This window comes from Chenopodium album, chromosome 20 (assembly GCF_948465745.1).
Source record: "Chenopodium album chromosome 20, dcCheAlbu1.1, whole genome shotgun sequence".
Classification (NCBI taxonomy): Eukaryota; Viridiplantae; Streptophyta; class Magnoliopsida; order Caryophyllales; family Amaranthaceae; genus Chenopodium; species Chenopodium album.
Window position 1 is genome coordinate 37,259,834 of NC_137853.1, and position 24,672 is coordinate 37,284,505.

Below are 24,672 nucleotides of genomic sequence, written 5' to 3' on the forward strand. Positions count from 1 at the left end.
AGCTCGCTTGTTTTTATTCATTAAACTGTACATTCTTACAGAAAACTTGTAGGCACAACAATCTCTAATCGTGATTGAAACTTGAATCAACTAGTTCACACATGGGATTACACGACAACCTTGCATTATGCCCTACTCTAAAACACCCCTATATAATAGGAATTTAATGCAATATTAGCCACGAATGTACGGTTAGTAACTTAGTACTATAGTAACGCACCGGCCAAATGTAAGCAACATGAGTTTAAAATCAATTCATCATGACATCTATCTCATATGCCCACTTTTTATTTCTATATAAAACTAATAATTGTCATTTGTCAACATGACAAGATTAATTATCAACGTAGATAGGAATCTTTAATTTGATTAATAATTAATTCCTCAATTAATATAAGCTTCGTTATTTCTACTTCACACAATATAATAATACTTTGCCTAGAAGAAGAAAATAATGCAAAAATTAAATAATTATTATCATGAGTCAACGTCCTGCATAGATGACTTGGACTATGAAGTTTCCAAATCTACCTCCATGATTAAACTATTGCATGAGTTCATACGTTTCCTTCCAAAAGTTTGGAGAGTTTGATTTTACTCTCAAACAAATTATGTTATAGTGGATTCATGGTCCCCCTACCTTGGTTATGGCTTCAAGCCTTAAACTCAAGGAGTGTAACATCGTCCCGTACTAGTCTAGTCACTACTACACATTTGCTTAAAGACGAGAACCGTGGTCCTTTTGGTGATAAGGCCGTGAGCCCGTGAATCCGTCTAGAAGGTGATTGTATGGTATAAATAGACCCCATTTGAGTGAAAGATTGTACCTAGTTTCTGTTAGGTCTTTTTTGTTACTCTTAAAGGTTTAGTTGACTGATGAGAAATACTTGCATTAGAAACAAAGATGATTGTTAACACGGAACTATTATCGGTCTTTTCAAATAGCCGGCTAGCTACAATGTAAAAGGCATCTACTCCTTAGTAATTATAAATTTATAAGTGAACCTATAATTGGAGGAAAAAGGATATTATAGAGTGATTGATTCATGCACCTTAGCAATAGTACTATAGTAGTATGGAAAGTAATTTTATTCCGTTCTCTTTATGATTTATATACCTGGGGGGGATTTTGTTATTGTATGATTCTGCTTTATACAGATGATTAGGGAGCACTAGTCCAAACTTTTTAAGTAGACAAATTAAATTGAATCTAGCCCCTCAATAGCTTTTTTTTTTTTTTTTTTTGACAATCAAGAAAACAGGAGCCCCTCAATAGCTACTTGTACATTATTGCTATGGTAGTGACCAAACCATGTTTCTCTTTTATAGTATTATCCTAGATAGGCTAGATTCTTCACGAGCACTAGACGAAAGGCCGCACCTGTACGAGTTATAACCTTTTAGCCGAGTTCAATCTACCAATCCTCCGAGGGAGGGTGTAGCTGTGAATTTCACTTGATATAATAAAGGCATGTTCTCATTAACTGAACTCAGCTGAACTGAACTGAGCTGAACTGAATATTTTATAAGAGAAGTTAGGAGCTGAACTGAACTGAACTGAGCTGAACTGAATCAACGTAAGAGAACAGGCCCTAAGGCATATGCCCCATTCCCGTGTACTCGTAAGTCGTAACCACTCATATGGAAATACATATGTTTTGGTAAATGAATACGGAGTATTTAAAAAACAGAGGGAGAGTGTAGCAGTGTAGGGTAGATATTATGAATAGTAATCACTGGTTTGTTTGTTTCATTTTATTTTATCTTATTTCAAATAAGTTCATATAAATTAAGATAAATTCAAATACGTTAGGATAATTTAAGTTGAAGATACTAGTAAAAGTTTTGATCACTATAAGCTCAAATAATTACGGATTTACGGGTACAGTAGATAATTTACTTTTCTGAAAAAATAAGTTGAACAAAACGAAGCCTAATCTAAACATGGATACCCACTTAGTCTTTTTGAGGAGGTTCCAACTTGCAGTAGCCAACATAAACATGGATGCCCATCCCATTCTTTTGTCAAAATCATTTATTATTGGCCGTTGTACGTAGTACCTTTTAGTGTACCCTCAAGGAGAGGGATAACCAGAGATGGGCTCACTGCTAGAAGAGTTTGGCAAGTTTCCCATAAAAGTTTGGCTTTTGCTATTTACAGACGATATAACTTACTAGGATATGTTTTTCTGATTGCCTCAATCAAGGTAAATATTATGATGGTAGGACACTGCTTGGGACCTAAATTTAATGTTTACTACAATATTGGGTTTGCATGAAAAATATACCTAGCCACAACAGAAGAGAGTAATTCCCCATCTCATACTCTTATTTCCTTTCAGGATGTCCCAAACATGTCCTATTATACACCAAAACGCCCGGTGAAAAAAAAAATAAATAAAAAATCGAGTATTAATACTCGAAAGGGAAGAAGGTATCAACCTTCATCTATCAGAGTTCAAGATTTGATTTTATCCATGGACCGCCTCAATGCATTGCTAGAAAATGGTATAGAGTACAAGGTATTTGACGGGTAGAAATTGATGTAATGTTACATTAGGTGATTAGTATTACTACTTAAGAGTGGAGTGATAACTACATTACTAAGACTATTTAGCACCATTCCAACAGGTTAGTTCACACTATCACTCAATCAAGTAGAGAGAAACCGACCCGGGTTTTTCTTAAGCCACAAATTTAGATTTTTCATATTCCAGTCACATTTTACATGATGTAACAAAGTCATGTATGCAGTTTGTGATTGTGAATCCTGGCTAATCTTCATGATACGATTTTGTCTCTTTGAGGAAGCTACAAACAGCAAACAAAAATCTAATGAGTGGCCTTGTTTGGATGAGGGAGATAGCTACTTCCCAGTAGAATAGAGATGAATTGCCAACAACTAAAGGATGTATTTATAATTACCTAGTAATTTATCTATTTGCCTCAGTAAAGGTATGTTTAGTGATGGTGGGACGCTATTCGGATAGGGGATAATGAGGAAACCTTGATCATCTTCAGGATGAGGAACACTCGAATAATAGGGTACAACAATTTTTTACACACACACAGAGTGTTTCTTGAATGATATAGGTACATGTACACCCATGCCGAAAATTTATGAAATCCCCCTTATGACCAAACTGTAAGTAACCAAACTAGGACTCCACGAAACACATAAAGGGGTCAATAATACACCAGCCACCAGGAAGGGGGTGGAGAGGCCACCACCTGGTAAACACAATAATTTGAGTTCAGAGTTCAGATACAGAAAAAACACAGATACCGTAACATCTTCATGAATGAGTGTCAACCAACTTACCCAGTCAAAGGGTACAGATAGCTGTACAATAGACTTGACCTTGCAACCAGTTTTCATCTTCATGACTAAGATCACACAATCTTGAATACCGAAATCTAAAACTCAATCGAGAGGCAGGATCTCAATCCCATGGACAATGAGCCCAGACTTGTGTAAACCTACCTCTGTTCCCATCAGTGTCATCTCTAATACAGCAACATTATCACCTACCCGGTTAAAGTATTTTCCCATGTCTATCTTTATCCACCTATGACCACTATCTCTTCGATGCTCAAAAGCTTCTTCACCCTCTACATCATCAAACATATCATCACTTTCAGGTGCCTTAAGATAAAAGGTTTTCGAGGTATCATAGCCACTACCTCCAATATATGCACCATTAATATCAATCTTTGACACGAAAACCTTGACAGGACAGACATCAAAACCACGAGACCAAGCCCCAAGCATGAAAGAAAAGTACATGTGGTAAGTAGTGTCTGGAGAGAGTAATTGTGTGCTGATTCTCGCTGTTATGTAGAGCTCAGCCACTCCTAATAGTTCTGCCACCTCTGGGAACCTATTAGCACATCATTAAAAATGAAGAAAATTTGTAAGCAGCTGTTCTTTGTAGAAAGTCACAAAAGCTCTGTTTGGTTGGGAGGTATAAATTTCATTGAACATCAACTGAGCACATGATTCCTTTTCTTTTCCATTAATTTTATAATGTCTACAAAATATCTTAACGCATTTACAGATTCACTAGTACAGTTAAGAATATCTCCAACAAAAAATGTTTCACCAAAATCTCTGTCGTCCTTTCTTTAGATCTCTTATTAGATGTATGGTGTATCTAATGTAATATGACAAAATGACAATAGTTCATCAACAAAATAAGTGGTCCACTTTATGTCCCCTTTAAATTCTTGCCACTTTGGGAGTATATGCTCTCAAATGCACCAATAAATTTGCCTTTTGCAAAACCAATCAATTTGCAGCAAATTGTTACATGACCTTAGGGTGCGTTATGTGTATGCATAATATCTCAATTGAGAAAAGAGGAGAAACAGAGAAATACCTGGACTCAGGTAAGGGTTTCCACCTCCAGCAACGGGAATTCTCACCCGATGCAATTGCAAGTTCTCTGGCACCAAGCATATAACATTTCTTCCCAGTCCATTTATCCAATGAAAAGCTCTACAAAAGAAAATTGCATCCAACAATATGTTATACCAAGGTTCAAGTAATTGAGAGTTCACGTATGTATCATGTAGGCAGGAAGATGGTCTTCATTAATCCATGGCATAATGCATATATTCAATTTCAATCAAAATAACAGATAAAACTTGACAACTATACCCCGGCAAATTCACTCAATCTTTCTTAATCCCATCTTTTTTTAATCAAGTGTAACCGATCAACCTCTGATATGGAGATTTTTCGTCAATACTAGAATAACAAATAAATCGTTGAAGAATTGAGTTAATCTTGGGTTTTGGCAGAAAATCACAATCCTCATTCCCCATAAGGTCCTAGCATGTTTCATAATTCCTATGCTTCTACAAATATTACAATGTCATTGATATTAGATTACTAAGCTCTGACAGATATAGACGGTATCTACCAATCTCGGAGATTAAACTATTGATCACCACCTCTCATATTCCAGATATCAAAGAGTAATCATTTAAACATACAAGTACACAAGATTTAAGTCTCTAATTTCAGCCTACAACAAATACCAAATATAGCAATTTCATCACAGTAAATTGTACTTACAAAAATTGTACGCCTAAACCAATAAATTTCAACACTCCATTGATCAAAACAAACATCTTATGTTCAAAATTTCAATTTCTTACATCATTTCAAAACAATCAAGAACTATGTCCATATAAAATTTACAATCCTGAGCAACACAAGACTCAGTGTAGCTTAAGCAACTTTACTACCTTGAAATTTCCATTAAAATTAAAACTTCTTTTTTCCCAAATTTCACAAGGACAAACCCTAATTATCCTAAACCTTCCACATTACAATTAAATAGTAGTGCAAACGGATCAAATCAACAAAACCCTCAATTATAACCCTAAAATTACATATCACCAAGAACTCAACTACCCCTTTTCTCCTAATAATCAAATTGCACAAAATCAAGCAATTTAGAGAACAAAAAATCATTTTAAAAAAACCCCAGAAAATAGAAATTCAGAATTAGCTAAAAAAGATTACCTTTTGCTCATCTTCCAAGAGGATGAAAGAACGGCAAAGGTGGAGGACGATGAGCTTAGTAGAAAGAGAAGAGGAAGACCGTTGGATGAAGGGGTGGTAATCGGACGGCAGAAATTTCTCCCAAACTAAATCAGATTTAGCAATGGAGTTGAAAAATTTGCAGACAAGAGAAGAACGAAGAACATAGAAAGGTGAAGTGAGTGAAAGGATGTGAGAAAGACATCCTTCTGGTAAATCTAACAAATTCATGCCTCTCTTATTGCTTTCTCTCTCCTCCATTTTAGAGAATTTTTGATCAAGTTTGATGTTTTTATTGGTGAAAATAAAGGGTTAATTATATGATGACCAAGAACATTACTTCTTCTTTAATTTGTTTTAGTCAACTTCACGCTTGTTTTTTTAGGGAGTGTTTGGTGCTTTTGGTTCACCATAAGGATCAACAAACCTATGTCATCTCCCTTTCGGTTTAATGGTCTATGCTTCAACTTCTTTTATTTTACAATTTTCATGCCCAAGTGGGCCCATCTTGTAAAATTCAAGGCAAATTATCCGTTGAATCATGCACTACACATTTCGAATAAAATTTGACCCCATTCAAAACCTATCTAAACGACTCGATTGCTAGCTAATATGATACACGAAATCGGAGCTATTTATGAGTTGTCGGGAACTGGTGTTGGAATTTCACGGAACACTACGGGATGAATCTTGGGATCATATAATATTGTGTGGAATCATATATGACCATTAATCGGCAACGTAAAGGCGCCGGGAGAGCTTATAGCCAATACAAGAGGCATGTACGAAAACGAGAGAAATCAACATTTAAAGGCAAATTGAATGGTTCCACCCACCCAATTAAACTCTCGGAAGGTATTAGGGACCATGGTAAACATCTCGACAATTTTTATTTCCGGGCGAAAAAAGGTCAAAAAATTACAAAATTGAAGGCTGCACAATCCATAGTTTTTGAGGAATTTTTGAGGTTTCGAGACCCGGTGGCTAAAAGTATTGAGACCCAAAGCTGTCAAAAGCTGAACCGATCTTAATCGACAATGATCTGAACCCAGCCTGTACTCGAACAATGGGGTGGAATATAGCCCTCAATTTTGCCACTTTTCGCCACCGGGTCCCAAAACCTCAAAATTTCCTTAAAGGCGTGGATTATAGCCTTCAATTTTGTAATTTTTTGACATTTTTTTGCCCGGAAATAAAAATTGCCGAGATGTTTACCATGGCCCCTTAATACCCTCCAAGAGTCCAATTGAGTCGGTGGAACCATCCAATATGCCCTTAAACGGTCATTTTACCCATTCACAACTTGAAGTGATTTCGTAAACTCAAGCCTACCACGGACGTTTATGACAACATATAATGATCGTATGTGGTTTCAAATGGAATTATATGACTCCGAGATGTATCTATTAGGATCTCAAGGTTTTTCGCCACCAGGCCCAGAAACCTCAAAATTTCCTCAAAAAGCGTAGCCTTCAATTTTGTAATTTTTTTACCTTCTTTCGCCCGGAACTAAAAATTGCCAAGATGTTTACAATGGTCCCTAATACCCTCCGGGAGTATAATTGAATAAGTGAAACCATCCAATATGTCCTTAAACAGTCATTTTAGCCGTTCACAACTTGTAGTGATTCTGTAAATTCAATCCTACCACAGACGATTATGACAACATGTAATGATCATATATGGTTTCAAACGACATTATATGACCCCGAGATATATCTCTTAAGGTTTCCAAGCTTTTCAACATCGGGCTCCGAAACCTCGAAATTTCCTAAAAAAGTGGATTATAGCCTTCAATATTATAATTTTTTGACCTTTTTTCACCCGAAAATAAAAATTGCCGAAATATTTACCATGGTCCCTAATATCCTTCGAGAGTCAAATTGGGTCGGTGGAACCGTCCAATGTGCTCTTAAACGGTCATTTTACCCATTCACAACATGTATTGATTCCGTAAACTCAAGCCTACCACGAACGTTTATGACAAACATATAATGATCGTATATGGTTTCAAACATCATTATATTACCCCGAGATGTATCCCTTAGGGTTTCAAGACTTTTCGCCACATGCCCTAAATTTTTTTTAAAAAGCGTGTATTATAGCCTTTAATTTTGTAATTTTTTGACCTTTTTTCGCCCGAAAATAAAAATAATCAAGATGTTTACCATGGTCCCAAATATCCTCTAGGAGTCAAATTGGGTCGGTGGAACCGTCCAATATGCCTTTAAACGGTGATTTTACCCGTTCACAACTTGTAGTGATTTCGTAACCTCAAGCCTACCACGGTCGTTTATGACAACAAACAATAGGGTCGTAACTTAATTATATGACCCTGAGATATATCCCTTATATAACACCAAACCACCATTGAATGCACTTGTGCACCTAGTACAAATTGTGATTATACAGGTATTAATACCCTCTTTGGTGCTAGAATAGCTCATGCTCATTTTATATACCCTTAAAATTAGTTCTCAATCGACGAGTAGGAGCTCAATACCATGGACAACAAAGCCAAGCTATTACTTGCCTATCTTTGCCCCATCAATAATGTCATCTCCAATGCAGGAACATCACCATTATCTTCACCATTTCTATGTTTAGCCATTTAAGACCAATAACATGTTCAACGAATTTTATAATAACATTGTCACTTGCTAGTTGCTACACATTTTTCATGTTTACGAAGGAGATAACTTGCAATTTTAAGAAGAGTGGGAGTTGGTACTTAGTAGGGAAGTATTTTAAGACTTGCTCAGTGGTCAACGCACTCAACAGTGACATTGGGCCTGGCCTGGAATAATTGTGATTTCTATGGCCTTATATGAAGATTTTAAGTCAGCATCTTGGTCCAGATAATATGATAGTGTTTTATGACCGTTACGTAGTATTTTAGTACTTTGAAGGTAACACTTTATTAGTTCTTAATAATTTCATCACTTCTTAATTGGGTAAAACTTTTATTTTTCTATATAAATCGTTTTACACTAAAATATATACCTTTTTATACACTCTTTCTTAGTTTATCCACATTTTTTCACTCACCTATCTATTTAGTAACTTACGAAATACAGAGGTAGTAAATAGTAATACCTGCAAAGGAATGGTCGGCATGAAGACCACTAAAGATTTCACTTAAAACGTTGCCAACGATAGAACAAATTCCAAATTTATATAATCAGCCTTTGTTAATTTTTGGATATTCAGAACATACAATTATTACTAGCTACTGTAAGATAATTATACTAACTAGAGTTGATCATGTACCATATTAATAATATGATCAACAATCTAGAAAAAAATAATTCATACCGATTTATTATAATTAAAACTAACGCAAAACACCCCCTTATAACACACATACACAAGGGAATTTTTTATGGCGGATTTCATATTTATACCACCTTCTTTCCAGTTACAAATAGGGGGAAAACACGGCGAAATTTTATGTATTTATGTATGACTTAAATATTTTGGTACTGATCATATCAATTCATGTAGTCTTGCACATACTCTTGTAGCCTCCACTCCGATTCTTGAACTTCGAGCCTGTTAATAAATTGTTTAACAATTGAAAGACAAAATTAAAATTCGTGATACTAAAAATGGTAGGTTTTCTCATGCATACAAATAATGTTATTCCGTAAGACATACGAAGTATCTTATAAATGAATATACTAGGTTGGGTCAACGTATCTTATGATTCCTATCTTTTCTCATTAGTCAAAGTAATCACTATTGGTCTATTGCAAATTCAAAGATGTCCACTGATTACAGAAGATGAAAATGAAAATGAAAATGACATGATTTTCATTCGATCACCATCAAATCATCAATCAAGTTAACAATAATCTCTCTTATTTATGATTAGAAATTTAAGAGTGGGGCACTAGAGGTTGATCAGTAGAGGCCCAAATCCATGACCCAACTTCGCGGTCAAATGTTATGTACTGTAGTGTTTATTTTAACGGTATCTATAATTTTAGTTTTGACTTTAATTGTGTCATTCAAATTGAATTATGATACACATATATACTCGTATATTTATCAAAAAAAGAAAAAAAAAAAAAAAAAAAAGGTACCTTACAATGGAGAGTGTGCAAAGCCATATTCCCAGTATTATTGGTAAAAGTAGCATTGACAACTTCAGCTCCTTCTTCCTCAAGAACCCTAATTACTTCATGTAACTTGATATTATGGTCCAATTCCAACATAAGTTGCACCTCTAAACAACTACCCAAGTCTTTCACTTTGATAATAGGTAATGTTCCCAAATTCGACATTGATGCAGTAGTGTTTTGTTCCCTAGATGATGTCCCTTCTTCATCGTTAACCATCATTTGTTGCAGTTGCTCCTTTCTCTTTGATAAGTTGTCTACTCTCTCCCTCAACTTTACTATGTAATCTGTTGCTTGTTCAATCTTATCAGCTTGAGATAGCGTACCCTACACAACAACAAAAAATAAGTTGAATCAATTGATCACAGCTCAATTATATATTACGCTTCATAAATAAATAAGTTGTATATGTACATACAGTACACCCGGCCTCCATGCTCCACCCTCAAGTATGCACCTACGCGTGCACATATCATGGTGGGATATATAGACAATTATTTGAGGACGGAGGGAGTATGAAATATAAGTTCGCGATAGTACTACCTTGGAGGAATGGATGTGTTGAGGAGGAATAATGGAAATGAGGTCAGAGCAAAGTCCATGAATACAGTCTCTCCCATTTTTCTCAACAATATTATTCTTTTCATCAAGAAGACTTTCGCTGCCCCTTTTCATGACTAAAGTGGAAAGGTTAGAGTGGTTGGTGGGTTATATATAATGTGCGTAGAACCTGGCTTGGCGGGCGGACACACGGTAGAATATTAATATATTGTACGCGCGTGTATGTTTTCAAGTTTGTGTCATTACGTACGTTAACACATGACAATATGGGTCAAGTTTTAATATTCCAAATAAAATACACGCTAACCGGCCAACATTAATTATTACTAGTGCTAAATAGGAGTATAAAAGTTGTTATTTGGTAACTAGCTGTATATTAATGGACAAAGTACATATTCAAGACAAGGATATTTTGGTCGAATTAGATCTATGTATACTTTCTCTCGTTCCTAAAACATTGCAATATAGAGGGAGAGACATGTATAAGTCGATCATGTGAACAAAGAATTTCAAGTGTATAGTGTATAGGGAGAGACATTGTAACATGCTGAGCTCTTACAATGTGAAATGAGATATAGATTTCATTTTATAGAGAGACCTATATTTGTTAAACTTGTGTAGAAGGTAGTTGTTGGAGTATCTAAAGATTGGAGGGAATTTTTTAAGTTGATGCATTATAGAGTACAAATAACTTGACTTACAAACTAGTTTTCCGTAACTCCTGTTCTCATTGAGAGAACTCAGCTGAACTGAAGTGAAATTGTTAAATACGGGTTTGGGCCGCACCCGTCACGGGAGAGCGCAAGTCCACCACTTTACAAGACCAATGAGGTTCCACCTCAAAACCATATGGCAATGAGGGGAGTAGCCCCTTAGCCTTATATTGTGGTGGTAACTCTTGAATTATTTCAATGTGGGATTTCATAACCACTACATTCCCCCTTTAGTGTTTAGTGTGGGACAAGAAGAATGCTCACATGTGGGTTGTTATGGGCTCAACATAAATGAATATTTTATAAGAGAAGGTTATTAGGAGCTGAACTGAACTGAGCTGAACTAAACTGAACTGAATTTCAACGTAAGAGAACAAGCCCTAAGTATGTTTTTTTTTTTTTTTTTTTTTTGGAATGGACCGTAACTAAGTATATAGTGGTAAATATATACTGTAATTTTTTTTTTCTAACACGATTTATTATTCTGACTATAATTCAAAAGGAAGATAAGCTTTAATTGCTAGTGACTTTCATTTTAATTATTTTTTCTAATAATTTTCTAGCTCCTATACATTATTGTTACGAGTATATTAGTATTGTGATAAGGTCATTCTTTCTTTTTTTTTTTTTTATGTTTGAGTATTCAGAATTTCAATCACAACTCTTAAGTCTTAACCAAAGGTAGTTCACATTAGCTGTAATGCGTTCATCTATGTCCCATTATAAATAGTTGAGACAATATGAATGAATGATTTAGGGGGGAAAAGCAAAAAAAATGAAACTTCATGCCAAGAAAACCTTAGTCAGCCCCTTAATATCTTCAAAATAGTACATTCTTGAAATTTAATTTATCACTACTCTAAACCAAAATTTTGGAGGGCTTTTTCCAAACAAGTCAAAGTTGAACTCGTAAAAGAACTAATTTTAGACACATAAGATGATAGAAACATCAAATAAAATTATATGTCAACGTTTACTAGATATATTCCTCGCTCGTAGAGTCGTAGTCTTATAATTAATTGCAACGTAACATTTTTATTGTATATGCAATGAGTCCAATGACGACCAGTATAAGCCAAATTATCTAGTATTGGCAACGTCTAACTCTAAAGATACTATATATGATTTTGTTTACACCATTCATCAATTCAATTTGTAAATAAAGATACTATATCATTTTGTTTACACCATTTATCAATTCAATTTGTCAATAAGAATATAAGTATCATTTCAGCCCGAGTCATATACGTTTACAAAAATATAAGTGATAATTTCAGCCCAAGTCATATCGAGTACGTATATCGTGTATGTTTATAAGGGCTAGCTTTTAAATAGTACTCGTAGATGCTAATTGAGTATACTATGGAGTATTAACTAGTATTAGTATGATTATTACACGTTTGTCACGACATACGCACACTGGTACACACGCCTAGCCAAGTAGATCAGTCAATTTTTCTTATTTACAACAGTTTATTCTTAAAGTTACTCGTAATACTTACTTCTAGATTCAAAACACACGCTTGCACACCGGCCAACTTTTTATCTATGATCAAAACTCAAACAAGAATATTGTTGTATTAATTAATGTCTTTTAATTATAAGATGTGCAAGCAAGTTGTCTGGGTTATATTGTGTATTTATGTCATTAGCGACTTGACTTGCACCGTAGAGAGTAAACTGCAAGTTGGGGATTTGTGGAATACATGGACAGGCTTAGATGCGAGATTACAAATACTAATAATGAAATTAGCCCAGTGTAACTTTGTAAATTTGGTCCCTAAAATCATTAAAAATATGATTTTACTAACAAAATTATCATAAAATGATATAATTGAAGATTAGTTGTTGCTCAACAAGTTTTTTCTCTATTTCGTATTAGTAGATATCAAATTTTGTGACCCTTTCATTTAGGGACTCTGTGCGATTGACCACCATGCACATGCTCAGAACCATCTTTCACAAGTTGACAAATGAGCATGATTTTCTATCACCCTTCACTTCAAATTCGCAAAACTGTTGGTGATCCCGGCTCAGTGAGTCCCTTCTTCCGACGTAAATGAAGAGAGGAGAGATATAAAATTAAATACATGTGTATTCTAAATTATACATGCAATTTTATAGAACTTACCTAAGTCTTTTTTTTTTAAGTGCAAAGTAATAAATAATGGTCTATTATTTGATCCTGTATATTATTTTCTATTATACTAGATGAAGCTTGTGCAATGCACGGTTTGTTAATATTTTTTAAAATTTTTTTTTTTTTTTGAAACCACGCTGCGAGAAGTTCATTAAAGTAGATCAATTTCCGCCAAAGTATATAAGCTTTGGGGAAAAAGACCTAGAAGAACACGTTCGTTACAATCTCTAACCTCCCATCTTGCAACATTATGGGCTAGAGTATTACCCGCACGCTTAATATGAGCTAAAGAAAAGGAAACAAAGCTAGACGCTAACTTACAAATATCATCAAACAGCAAATAAATAGGAGCAAAACCATCAGACTTCGACTTTATAGCCTTCACAACAGCCTCGGAATCACATTCAAGCTGTACCTTTGTGAACCCCAACCTCTTAGCTAGCAGCAACCCAAATCGACACGCAGCAGCCTCTGCCGAATCCACTCCCCATCCTGCACCTTCAGTACGAACAGCAGCAGCCAGGAGACCCCCTTGGTCATTTCTTATCACTACCCCCAGCCCCGTAACAGCACCCAAATGAGCATCACAATTTATCTTTACCATACCTTCATTTGGACAGCTCCAATTGCTAGGGGACCTGCACACATGGGAAGTAGACAGGCCTGTCTTCGCACTATATTCGCTACATTCCCTCACCAAGTTTACCCAACCTTTCGCCACCTCAACAGCATTGAAAGAAGCCTGCTCGAATATGGCCATGTTTCTGCAATGCCACGACGCCCAAGCAAGAGCAGCCATAGTGATAAGTTCCTCCTTCGACACCTTTGCAGACAACCACAGAAGCCTTTCGCAGAAGCTACCAGTAGGAGCATCGCTTATGCGATCAACAAAAGGGCTGGCAGCCCATATATCCTTCGCTGCAACACACTCAAAAGTGGCGTGGATTATGGACTCTTCATGGTCATTACAAATTGAGCAAGATTTATCTGGTGTAATATGGCGATAAAAAAGGCGCTCCTTAACAGCAAGGAAACCTTTAGAGGCCCTCCATAAAAAAATGCTTCAACTTCGGAGGACATATTAAGGACCAAATCAAACGCCACACATCATTCACATTCGTGTTTTGTTCCAAACCATGCTCACGTTTGCTCAACCAGTAATATTTTTTTTCATATTTATGTGATTAAAATTTTTATTATATTAGTTTTAAAATATTAGATAAAATTCCTAATCTCAAAAGATAATATTTTGAATTTAATTAATTTAAACATTAAAATCTCATTCATCAATTTTGCTTACATGGCATTTTAATTATTTAATTGTAAAAGAAATTAATAATCTCTTATTTAATTGGCTACAACTTAAATTTATAATCCTACGTGGTGCGCTAAGAAAATTAAATCTTACGTGGCTCTCTAAAAACTCGGGGAAAAACTCCCCTTAAATATATAATATTAGATTAGATTACTACTAAGAGCTTGACTAAACCTACCAATGAGGTATTGATATCGTAAATGATAGAGATGAAATCCATTCACCCATTCTGCATTTTTATCACCAGTGTGGCTCTTTACAGAATTTTTTTAAAAAACTTCACTAATATAACCCTATATGCAACTACAAAGTAGATCTTCTATTCTTTTTTAACTAATGTGTAGGTTTTGACTATTTTAAACTTTATTATTACTACTGTATATATAATTAAATATATTAATCGTTTAAATTGTACGTTAGCAAATATGATATAAAGTAAATAAAAAGTGTTATACGATTAACTAGAAAAGAACGGAGAAAGTGTAGGACTTAAAATTAAATACTTATTCCAAGTGGGAACACTACAAGTCTACAAGTACATAGCTATAGTGTCAAACGCATAAATGTTTCCAACAAATTTTGAGCTGGGAAAAGTACTTCCAATATGATAGACTACGGACGTGATGATTGATAAGTGTGATTTGAAGGGTTGTGACTTGTAGCATCATTCTACTTCTTTGAACCGAATTTTTTTAAAATTAAATGTAAACAAATTACTTACTACGTATATAGTTATATTTATTACTTTCTCTGTTTTCTTTTAGATGCAACACACACTTTTTCACGGTATTTAAGAAATGTGGGATTCACATGATATATTACACTTTAAAATGGGATGAGTGGTTGTTAGGAGTGTAATTTAGGAGGTCATGTGCTTTAAATAAGGGAAATAATATAGTTTTTCCCTAAAGTAACTTTCTTTTTATAGTGTGTTGCAAGTATTGTGACATTTTCTATTTAGGGAAGTGTTGCAAGTAAAAGAAAACGGAAGAAGTAATTGTAAGTTTTTCATCTATTTAAATACTACAATACCTTTTTTTTTTTTTTTTAATGTAACCAATAAATTATTTTGTGTATGACCTAGTGTTGCGATCATTACAAAATGGATGAAGTAAATAACACCATTAGATGATCTAATGATGTTACAAAATCTTTCAGTGGTACAAACATACTTCGTATATGTCAATTGTACACTTTTTTTTTTTTTTTTTTTTCTCCCTTGTCATTGTTTCTGTTTTTATTGTCACTTTTCGTCCTCACTCCTTGAGTCCTTTGTTTGTGTAAGTCCGTTTAGTAATGGTGCAAGTGCGAGTGTGCGACCCATCCTTATGTGTACTACTGTTTACTGTTTACCTTGGTAAGGGAATTTCTTTCTTCTACCGAGTTACCGAGTATGGACTCGATTAGTCGAATGGGTATAGTAATATTATCAAGCCTTTAAATTAAGCCCATAACTCGTAACAAATTTGCTTGCCAACCCATTTGGATCATAGCCCAATTAACTGCTAGGCCAAAACCCTAAGAGTTGATTAAGCAGCCCAACATACATGGCAAACGAGATGATTGAATTAATGTGTCAAATAAAAAAGCTGAGGAATTTTTATTATTTTTTATTTTTCTTAAAAAAAATTAGACTACATACTTTTGTCATTTAATAGTTGCAATGTTTAACTATTGCTCTAATCACACATTATGCTTGTCTTTCTTTCTCTTTTTTTTTTTAATTTTTTTTTTTTAATTTTTTTTGATTTGTACTCAAGTAAAAATAAATAAGTAATTTGTAAATTATTTTCAAATTTGTCTACACGTATATATTTTTTTAAAATATCGACTTTTATGTCTTCAAAAAAAAAATAAATAAATAAAACTATCAACTTTAATAAATTTAATTTATTAATAACATATTAGGACAGTTTTGCAATGGCTACAATAAAATTGTAGTCATTATATAAACGAAATCTAAACCGTTGATTAATATTATGTGAAGAAGGGCCATTGATATAAGTTGACCAAGAAAAATACCCAATTTTTTTTCTATTTTTCTTTATTCCTCTAAAAACTAAAATACAATGGCAGTTTCTAATCTTCCATTGATGATAATCTGCAAAGTATGAATAGCTTTCCTATGAAAAATTAAATTTGATCCTATCTAATTATCCATGAATCAACCAAAGGAAAGATATTGCAATTGAATAGCTTTCCTATGCAAAAGATTCCGACGATTTTGCATTTATCGTGGAAACTTGCTGCCTAATTCATGACTCAATCAAAAAATACCAAATTCATGAGATTTATGAGGACAATTATTTATAGAAGAGCAGGGTGTTGAGAGGAGATAGAATCACTTAAAATGAAATCCATCCATTAGTGCAAGAGGAAATTTGATCCTATCCAATTATATATCCATGAACTTCGTATTAAACTATCCACTGAATAAAATTATATTCCTTTTTTTAAGATTAGTTGGCAGTTTTCCATTGATTGTTTGTTATACTTTAATCCAATCCATGTTAATTGTTTCTCATATTGTTATTCTATGGAGATTAGGATGATGGTTGAATACTTAGAAGTTCATCAATGGTGGAAACGGGTAGGTAGTTTTTTTTTTTTCAGTTTTTTTTTTTTTTTTTTTTTTTTTTTCAAGATAAAGTAGTTTTTAAAATATTTATAATTTAGAAGTCAAGTATTGAACGGATAAGATTAATTATTAATATTTAAACGGTTAAGATTAAAATTAGTTACAATGGCTACATTTTTTATGTAGCCATTGAATAGTCTTCCTAACATATTAATGGTTGAAACTATACATTAGCAAATTAAACAAGATAAATGCATTGCAATAACCAGAATTAAACGTAGGGAGTATCGAGTATACATTTATGACATAGTTTACTCTGTATAAAATACTATCAATGGTTTGTAAATATACATATGACTAAAGTTGGTTGAATTGAAGTTTTAAATAAAGTGAAGAAAATACATTATTTTATTAGACAGAAGAGTAACTCTAATTATCATCAGAGTTCATAATTGGTATGAATTATCCTCTTCCTATTGAGTTACCCTTACGGCCTTGCCTAGATCCTATTTAATTTCTCTAAATTTGACGTCAAAAAAAAAAAAAAAAAAAACATAAAAAATTATAAAAGGACAGTGTACTATGGAGTAATATTTTTGAACTAAAGAATAAAGATAAATCAATTCACAAATTGTCATGCTTATCATTTTAACTCACCAATCTTTTAAAGCTTTGTTACACAGAAATCAATATAAAAGAGTGAATTTTGACATTCAATTCATGCAAGCATTCAGTCTCATGCTAGGCATAAATGTACACTATATATAGTCTATAATGCTATAGCAAGCCACAAGTATAACAAAAACCTGGCATTGATCTTCAAAGTCAAAATATTATGGCGATTATATGATTTATATCAAATAATCAAATCATGCAGTCATTCCCGCACCTTTGAAGTCATCTCTAATCCAACACTTAAACTTCGGGCATGTAAGTAGTCAATACATATATTATTGACTATTTTTTTTTTTTTTTTTTTTTTTTTTTTTTCTTTTTTTAACACAAATAAACTCATCACATATAACTTCATAACATTTTCCCTACATATCTTCTATATACGTATTTAAACAACATGATGATGTTTATGGTGATAGAAAATACTGATTCAATAGAAAATACAATTTGATTTTTGCACTATTCATAAAGTATACAGTGAGGTATAACTCAAATGGTTAGAGTTTTCCTCCCAATTCCAGGAGATGGAGATCTTGGGATCACCCACCCTTCTTGTGGCTCTTTTTAAACACTAAAAAACCCATACATTAACTACCTTTTGTGATTTATAAATACAATAAAACGCAGTCATGCGACATCGATTGTTTGAATTGTCTCAATATAAATTTTATTTAAATCTATTTTTATATAATTTTATGATGTTGATAATTAAATTTATTAATCGTTAAAATTGTGCGTTGGCAAACGTGATAAAAGATAGAGACGTATCAATTGAATGATAATCAGAGATAGTATATAGTTTCATTGTATCTACCCTTTCCCCCGAAGTTCTTCTTCACTTAGGCGAATATTGATTTATTACTTTAACAATTGTTCCTGCCTATATTTTCCTTAATTTTTTTAATAATCAATAATTTTTTTTTTTAATGTTTCGATCACAAGATCTCCTAAAATCGAGAGAGAAGCTCTAACCACTTGAGCTATCCCTCACTCTCAATAATAAATAAATATGAGTGATGAGAAAACTTTTTCTTTGTAGGATGTTAGCAAAAACTTCAACTAATGTGATTTCTCTAGGTGTTGTGACTAGAATAGGTGAAATTGACTTTAAAAGTGGAAGAGTAACCTGCCTATGAAGACTCACGGGGACTCCAAGTTATAGAAAGTAGAAGAAGAGTTCCTTAATGGAACTAACTGAGTTCTCTAACATGAACATGAATAGAAGCTTTCTAACAAGAGCTTGACAGCATGTTAGACTACTTTAACTCAGTCTGCGTGAAAACAACAAGTTCCATGAGAACTTGGCCAGTGAAGTTCTAGCAAGGAGCTGAAGTTTGAAGGACAGCAGGATCTTAATCCTGGACTGCGTGAAGCCCGAGTATCCTTATTAACCTACAACATTTAACAAAACAATCTAGCTAGAATATAAGTTTATATTAAGTTTATTTTTTTCTAAGGATTGTTGTAAATATGTTAGGTAAGTTCATGCATGGAATTTATTAGAAACGTGGCAAAGCTTGGCAAGTCTTACAATTAGAAAATTTATAAAAGATAAGTTTTAATTTATGAAAAGATTTTCTAAAAGATTTTATCTTATAGAATTTCGTTTTACAAATCATTATCTTTTTCATAAATTTTTCTTTGTTAAGTTTTCTATAAAGATTTTCTGTACAAAATGATTTACTTGAAAACGTGTAATTATGAAAACGGCTGTTGATAATTTCAATCTTTTGGAAAACCCTACTTTACATACGAGTATTACTTGTATATAAAGTAGTATTCATAATTTACACAACTTGTGACTTTATTCGTGAAGAATATGAAGAGAGCTCTAAAGTGTAAGTTTGCCAAGTCTAAACTTTATCATATTAGTTTCGGATTCCATGTGTAGCTTTCCTATCACATATTAGAAGTCAAGTGTTTGTACTGTTTTGGTTTGGGTGAGTGTTTATCTTTATTGCATACAGTTTGTAAGCTTCAAGGTTGAAACTGAGTGAAAGAGTACTCATGGAGTACCGAGTGAATTTAAGTCAGGGACTTATGTTGGTAGAATAGGGTTTTATTGTGTAGCAAGTTCGGTTTGGAGCTTTTGAGTAAAGGTTTGATTATAATAGGTTGTAACTAGGAGAGTTTGTAGTGAAGTGGTTTGGTGTTTGAAATCCCTTAGGGGGTGTTTGGTTCAAGCATATTAGGTATAAGGTATGGGTTTGGAATGAGCAAAACCCATACCTTGTGTTTGTTTCTTGAAATTTCATTTTTCAAACCCATACCTCAAACCCCCAAGGTATGGGTTTTTGAAACCCAAGGGGGGAGGTGGGTATGGCTCATACCCATACCTTTAGGTTTAAAATTAAAAGGAAAACTATCATTCCTAGATAAAAACCAAACACATGAAATCAAGTATCAAGTTCCAACCCCATACCACCCTGGTTTCATTCCTCATTCCAAACCCATACCATTGTTTGAACCAAACGCCCCCTTAGAGGGTTGAGGTTCTACTTCCAGTTGGAATCCGGAAAGGTTTCCTCGTAAAATCCTATGTCCATTGTTAACTTCCTTTTATATTCTGTTTTAATTCCGCTAAAATAGATACTAGGAACTCACATATAATTCACCCCCCTCTTATAGTGTTCGTCTCAACTAATACAAGATCATTGGAGTATTATATTACGTCAAACTGTCAGTGAGTGCAATTTGCCTATTTGATATCGTCATTGATTATAAATATGGAAACAAGCATGAGCTATGAAAAATCTGGGTGTTTCAAACGGCTACTCCGTATTTGATATGCAAATGGCCAAATGCATGTTCATGGGGTATTATTGAGATAGCGCAAATGAATTTAGAGAAGCACTATTGGGTGCAGTGGTAAAAATGTAAAATAATACCTTTGGATATTCTAGTTGCAAAATATATACATATATACTTGTACTAGAATACTCTCAATAATGACACTTAAAAACAAAAAAAGGTATGTACTCTCTCCGTTTTTTTTTTTGAGAAAAGAATACAAGTTGATATCAAATATCAACAAAACTTGTTATTATTAAGGCTAATTTTGTAAATTTAGCTACTACATCAAGGGTAATTTTGTAATTTTAACAACCCACCCCCTTTTTCTCCCCTCTATCACCATCGTGCAACGTCTAGTACCACTTACAGCACCACCTTTAGCTTCACTAGCCGACCACCGCACAACCTTTACCTTCACTAATCGACCCCAGCGGACCATCGCACGGTTTCACCAGTCGACCACCGCACACTCTCCAGCATCACCAATCGATCGAGCACCAACATTCGACCGCTGTAACACCACCATACGAGCAAATCCCTTCCCCTAAAGGTTTTGTATGGCCCCAATTTTCATAAATTGCTACTACGGTGTTGGCAGCCGGCTGGCCACTTTAAATCCGCAAATGTCGTCGAGCTTGGGCATGGGAATGTAGGAGAGAGAAGGAAGTAGTGTCCATGGGAAGGGAGGGGAGAGAAAGAAAAATTGGTTATGTGATGGGAGGAGAGAGAAAAATTGGTGATATCAATATCAATATATATATTAAAACTCATGGCGAAACATGCTATTTTGCCATGTGTCACCGATTTTTCCATTTGGCGCCACATCATATGAGCCCATAAATGATTATAAAACTCCATGCATTAATAGTATTAATGTTTGGTTTAATTGAAAAACTCTTCATGTGCATAACACCCTATTTAAATTTCCCTAGTAACTCCTAAATAATTGCACAATAATAAAAATTGTAAGAAATTAAAAATTATTCCATTTTTTGTGCATGAATTAATAAAATTGTAATTATATAATAAACGAGTTGATTTAATTTATATATACATATATTCCTGGTAACTCCTAAATAATTGCACAATAATAAAAATTGTAAGAAATTAAAAATTATTCCATTTTTGTGCATTAATTAATAAAATTGTAATTATAGAATAAACGAGTTGATTTAATTTATATATACATATATTCCTGGTAACTCCTAAATAATTGCACAATAATAAAAATTGTAAGAAATTAAAAATTATTCCATTTTTTGTGCATTAATTTATAAAATTGTAATTATAGAATAAACGAGTTGATTTAATTTATATATACATATATTACAATTGTGATTATTTTTTTTAAAAAAAGAAATATAACAATTGTGATTATTGAGTAATATTTTTTTTTTTGCATTACTAAGTACGTAGTGTATATATTGACATCAAATTTATAGATTTGATTTATCAATTTTTTTAACAACAAATTAATTGATTTATCATTTACCCTATATTTATTGATGCAAAAAAATTGTTTTTATAGTCAAATCAGCTCATACAAACAAAAAATTACTTAAACTATCACATTTTTTTAAAAAAATAATTATAAACCACTTAAACTCTTAGTGACAAACAAGCCAAAAAATATATATTTTGATTAAAGTAATAAATTTTATAATGACCCGGGGCATCGCCCGGGCCAATAGCTAGTTAACATATTTTTGTTAATATCGGTTATCAGCCTGGTTTTTCTCGGTTTTTTTAAATGTTCACTTGTATATAATTTAATTTATGAGGAGTTTAAGAGAGTTATTTGATATATAAGTATTATATTGTGCAGGTGAGGTGATGCAAATAAAAATTACTTGTATTAATTTATTTTGATAACACTATAATAATAGTGGATTGCTAAATACTGCCAACGTTTTTTATCAAACCGCCAACAAAAGTGATATATCGATGAAGGGACAAATTAAAATTACCCTCAGTCATCTCCACTTTGCTTTCTCTCTCCTAAGTCCATAAAGCCCAAACTCAACTGTCAACCACGCACGACGACGACACCACCTACGCCACCTTGAGCACGACCACCATCACCCACGCCACCAGGATCACGACCACCACTACCTACCAACACTGCCGACAAGTCCACAACTACCAAGAGCTAACATATTTTCGTTTGAGTTGTCGGAACCACCAACAACATTCATTAATCATTAGTAAACGACCCACCACCTTCCTTCGTTGGCAGGAGTGTGGTGGTTTTTTTTATATTGCCGTCGACCAGCACAATCGGTGTGCAAAACCGGTCACCCGGGACGGTAAACGGTTTCTAACGCCGGTTGACCATGGTAACCGGCATCCAAAACCGGTTACCGTCTCGGGTGACCGGGTTTTCACGCTAGTTGACCACGGTAATCGGTGTCCTACACCGGTTTCCAACTTTCCATGGTGTTTAATTGGTTTTGCATGCCGGAGATTATTAAAAAAAATAGATCGGTTTTCCAACTGATTTGCCGACCACCGTCGCTGTCCTTCCACCTCCGACGTACTGCCTCCGGTTCCCTTCACCTCCGAAGTAAAGCCGCTGTTGTAGTTGATGGTGGTTGGGAACATTGGCGGATCTATGAAGGGGCCTGGGTGGCACCGACCCCCCCAAATTTTTATTTTTTTTATTTTTTTTATTTAAGTAAATGTGTAAATTTATAGGTTAAATACAATTTTAATGCAATAAATAACATCAAATTAGCTTTGTCATAATGATAATGCATTTAGTTTAGACAAAAAGTCTCAGGTTCAAGCCCTTATACAAGCATTTTATTTTTCTACATCCGCCACTGGTTGGGAAGGTGTGGTTGTAGCCTTTATTGGGTTATGAGAGAAAAAAAATAAAAGAGAAAGAAGAAGATGGGTGGGGATATAGTAAGGACATTGATGTCCATTTACCTAAAATATTGACGGTTTTGATAAAAATTGTTGGCAATATTTAACAATTAACACCCCTAATAATATGAACCATAAAAGAGATAATAAGTGAGAGTAAAAAGTTTTTTTAATCATTAAGGATCGTGATACAAGTGTGCATTAGGAGTTTAGGACTTCCTCAAAAGTATCGTGTAGTACAAAAATGGAAACCTTGTGGCAGAAAACTTTTTCAATTGACAACCTTGAGTAATTTAGAAAATTGACACATGAACCTTTGACAGTTGTCAATTGAAAAAGGCCGTAATGTTGCTGACGTAATCAAGTATTTTCCTCTACTTTTCAATTTCTCCATAATTACATACTTTGTACTACTATTATACTTATTCTGTCTGTTCATAGTTACAATGCTTCTTAAAAATAGAAATGTTACTTGCAACACACTATAAAGTGAAGATTTTTATAGTAAAAATTATACTATTTTTTTTTTTTAAATAAAGCTTATAAATAATCCAATTAATTATACTCCTAACAACCTCTTAACCCTATCTTAAATCACAAAGCTGATCTTAAATACGAATATGGTGATAAAATGTGTGTAACAACTAAAAAAAGAAGTACAATACACAAAGTCTTATATGTGGCTGGCCACACGGTGTGGCCATCCATTATAAGGGTTACTTCATTAGTGTTATAGGGGTTACTTATTCAGTTTTTCAGGGGTTACTTTGTCAGTGTTATAGGGGTTACCTAGGGGTTACTTGGTTAATATTACAAGGGTTACCGGGTCAGTGTTAGAGAGATTACCGTGTTTTTTTAATAAGTGGCCACATGGTGTGGCTAGCCGCACACAAGACGCACCGAGTACAGTATTACTTAAGCAGTTAAGCATCCATTATTTTCCCTAATCTTCGATGTAACAATTACGTACAAGTAGTACTTTATTCGTCTGAACACCGCAACAGCCGGAATATATTATTTTTTTTCAATTTAAACTCAAATTGAATAATTTAACGAACAGACATAATTGTACAGAGCTACTCTGTACTATGGAGTACTCCTTTCTTAATTGTAATTATGAAAGATGATTTCATCTTTAGAGATTACAAAACGTCATTGATTACAAACAAAACACTAGTATATTTTGGGCATGAAAGTTTCTATCCTCTCACCTAGCTAAAGTATACTCGTAGTATGTACGAGTATTATATTTGTGTAAAAGAAGTGTATTAATTTTAGAAACGGGTCAGTATATATAATTGTACACCTTTGTTAGGGGTGGAGCTTGAAATTTTAAATTAAGGGGTTGACGCCTGAC

The 24,672-nt window shown here is 33.8% G+C and overlaps 2 protein-coding genes across 3 annotated transcripts; both read right to left on the reverse strand.

Annotated features, from left to right (window-relative positions):
* Positions 1-3,186: 3,186 nt before the first annotated feature.
* LOC145598218 (putative F-box protein PP2-B12) lies at positions 3,187-5,955 on the reverse strand. Of its 2 annotated transcripts, XR_014103512.1 has the most exons (4): positions 5,534-5,955; positions 4,380-4,498; positions 3,323-3,881; positions 3,187-3,231 (listed from the first exon to the last, which is right to left on the reverse strand). XR_014103512.1 is itself a non-coding variant. In XM_081654543.1 (3 exons), exons 1-3 carry the CDS (start codon positions 5,810-5,812, stop codon positions 3,425-3,427), a joined length of 855 nt encoding a protein of 284 aa, XP_081510669.1. In that variant the 5' UTR covers positions 5,813-5,955; the 3' UTR covers positions 3,187-3,424. The 2 variants fall into 2 exon arrangements, 1 of the variants encoding a protein (XP_081510669.1); XM_081654543.1 differs by having other exon boundaries at positions 3,187-3,881.
* A 3,082-nt stretch (positions 5,956-9,037) lies between these two features.
* LOC145597166 (transcription factor bHLH168-like) lies at positions 9,038-10,347 on the reverse strand. Its single transcript, XM_081653324.1, has 3 exons — positions 10,216-10,347; positions 9,637-9,999; positions 9,038-9,103 (listed from the first exon to the last, which is right to left on the reverse strand). The coding sequence occupies exons 1-3, from the start codon at positions 10,345-10,347 to the stop codon at positions 9,038-9,040; spliced, it is 561 nt and encodes a 186-aa protein (XP_081509450.1).
* Positions 10,348-24,672: the final 14,325 nt, after the last annotated feature.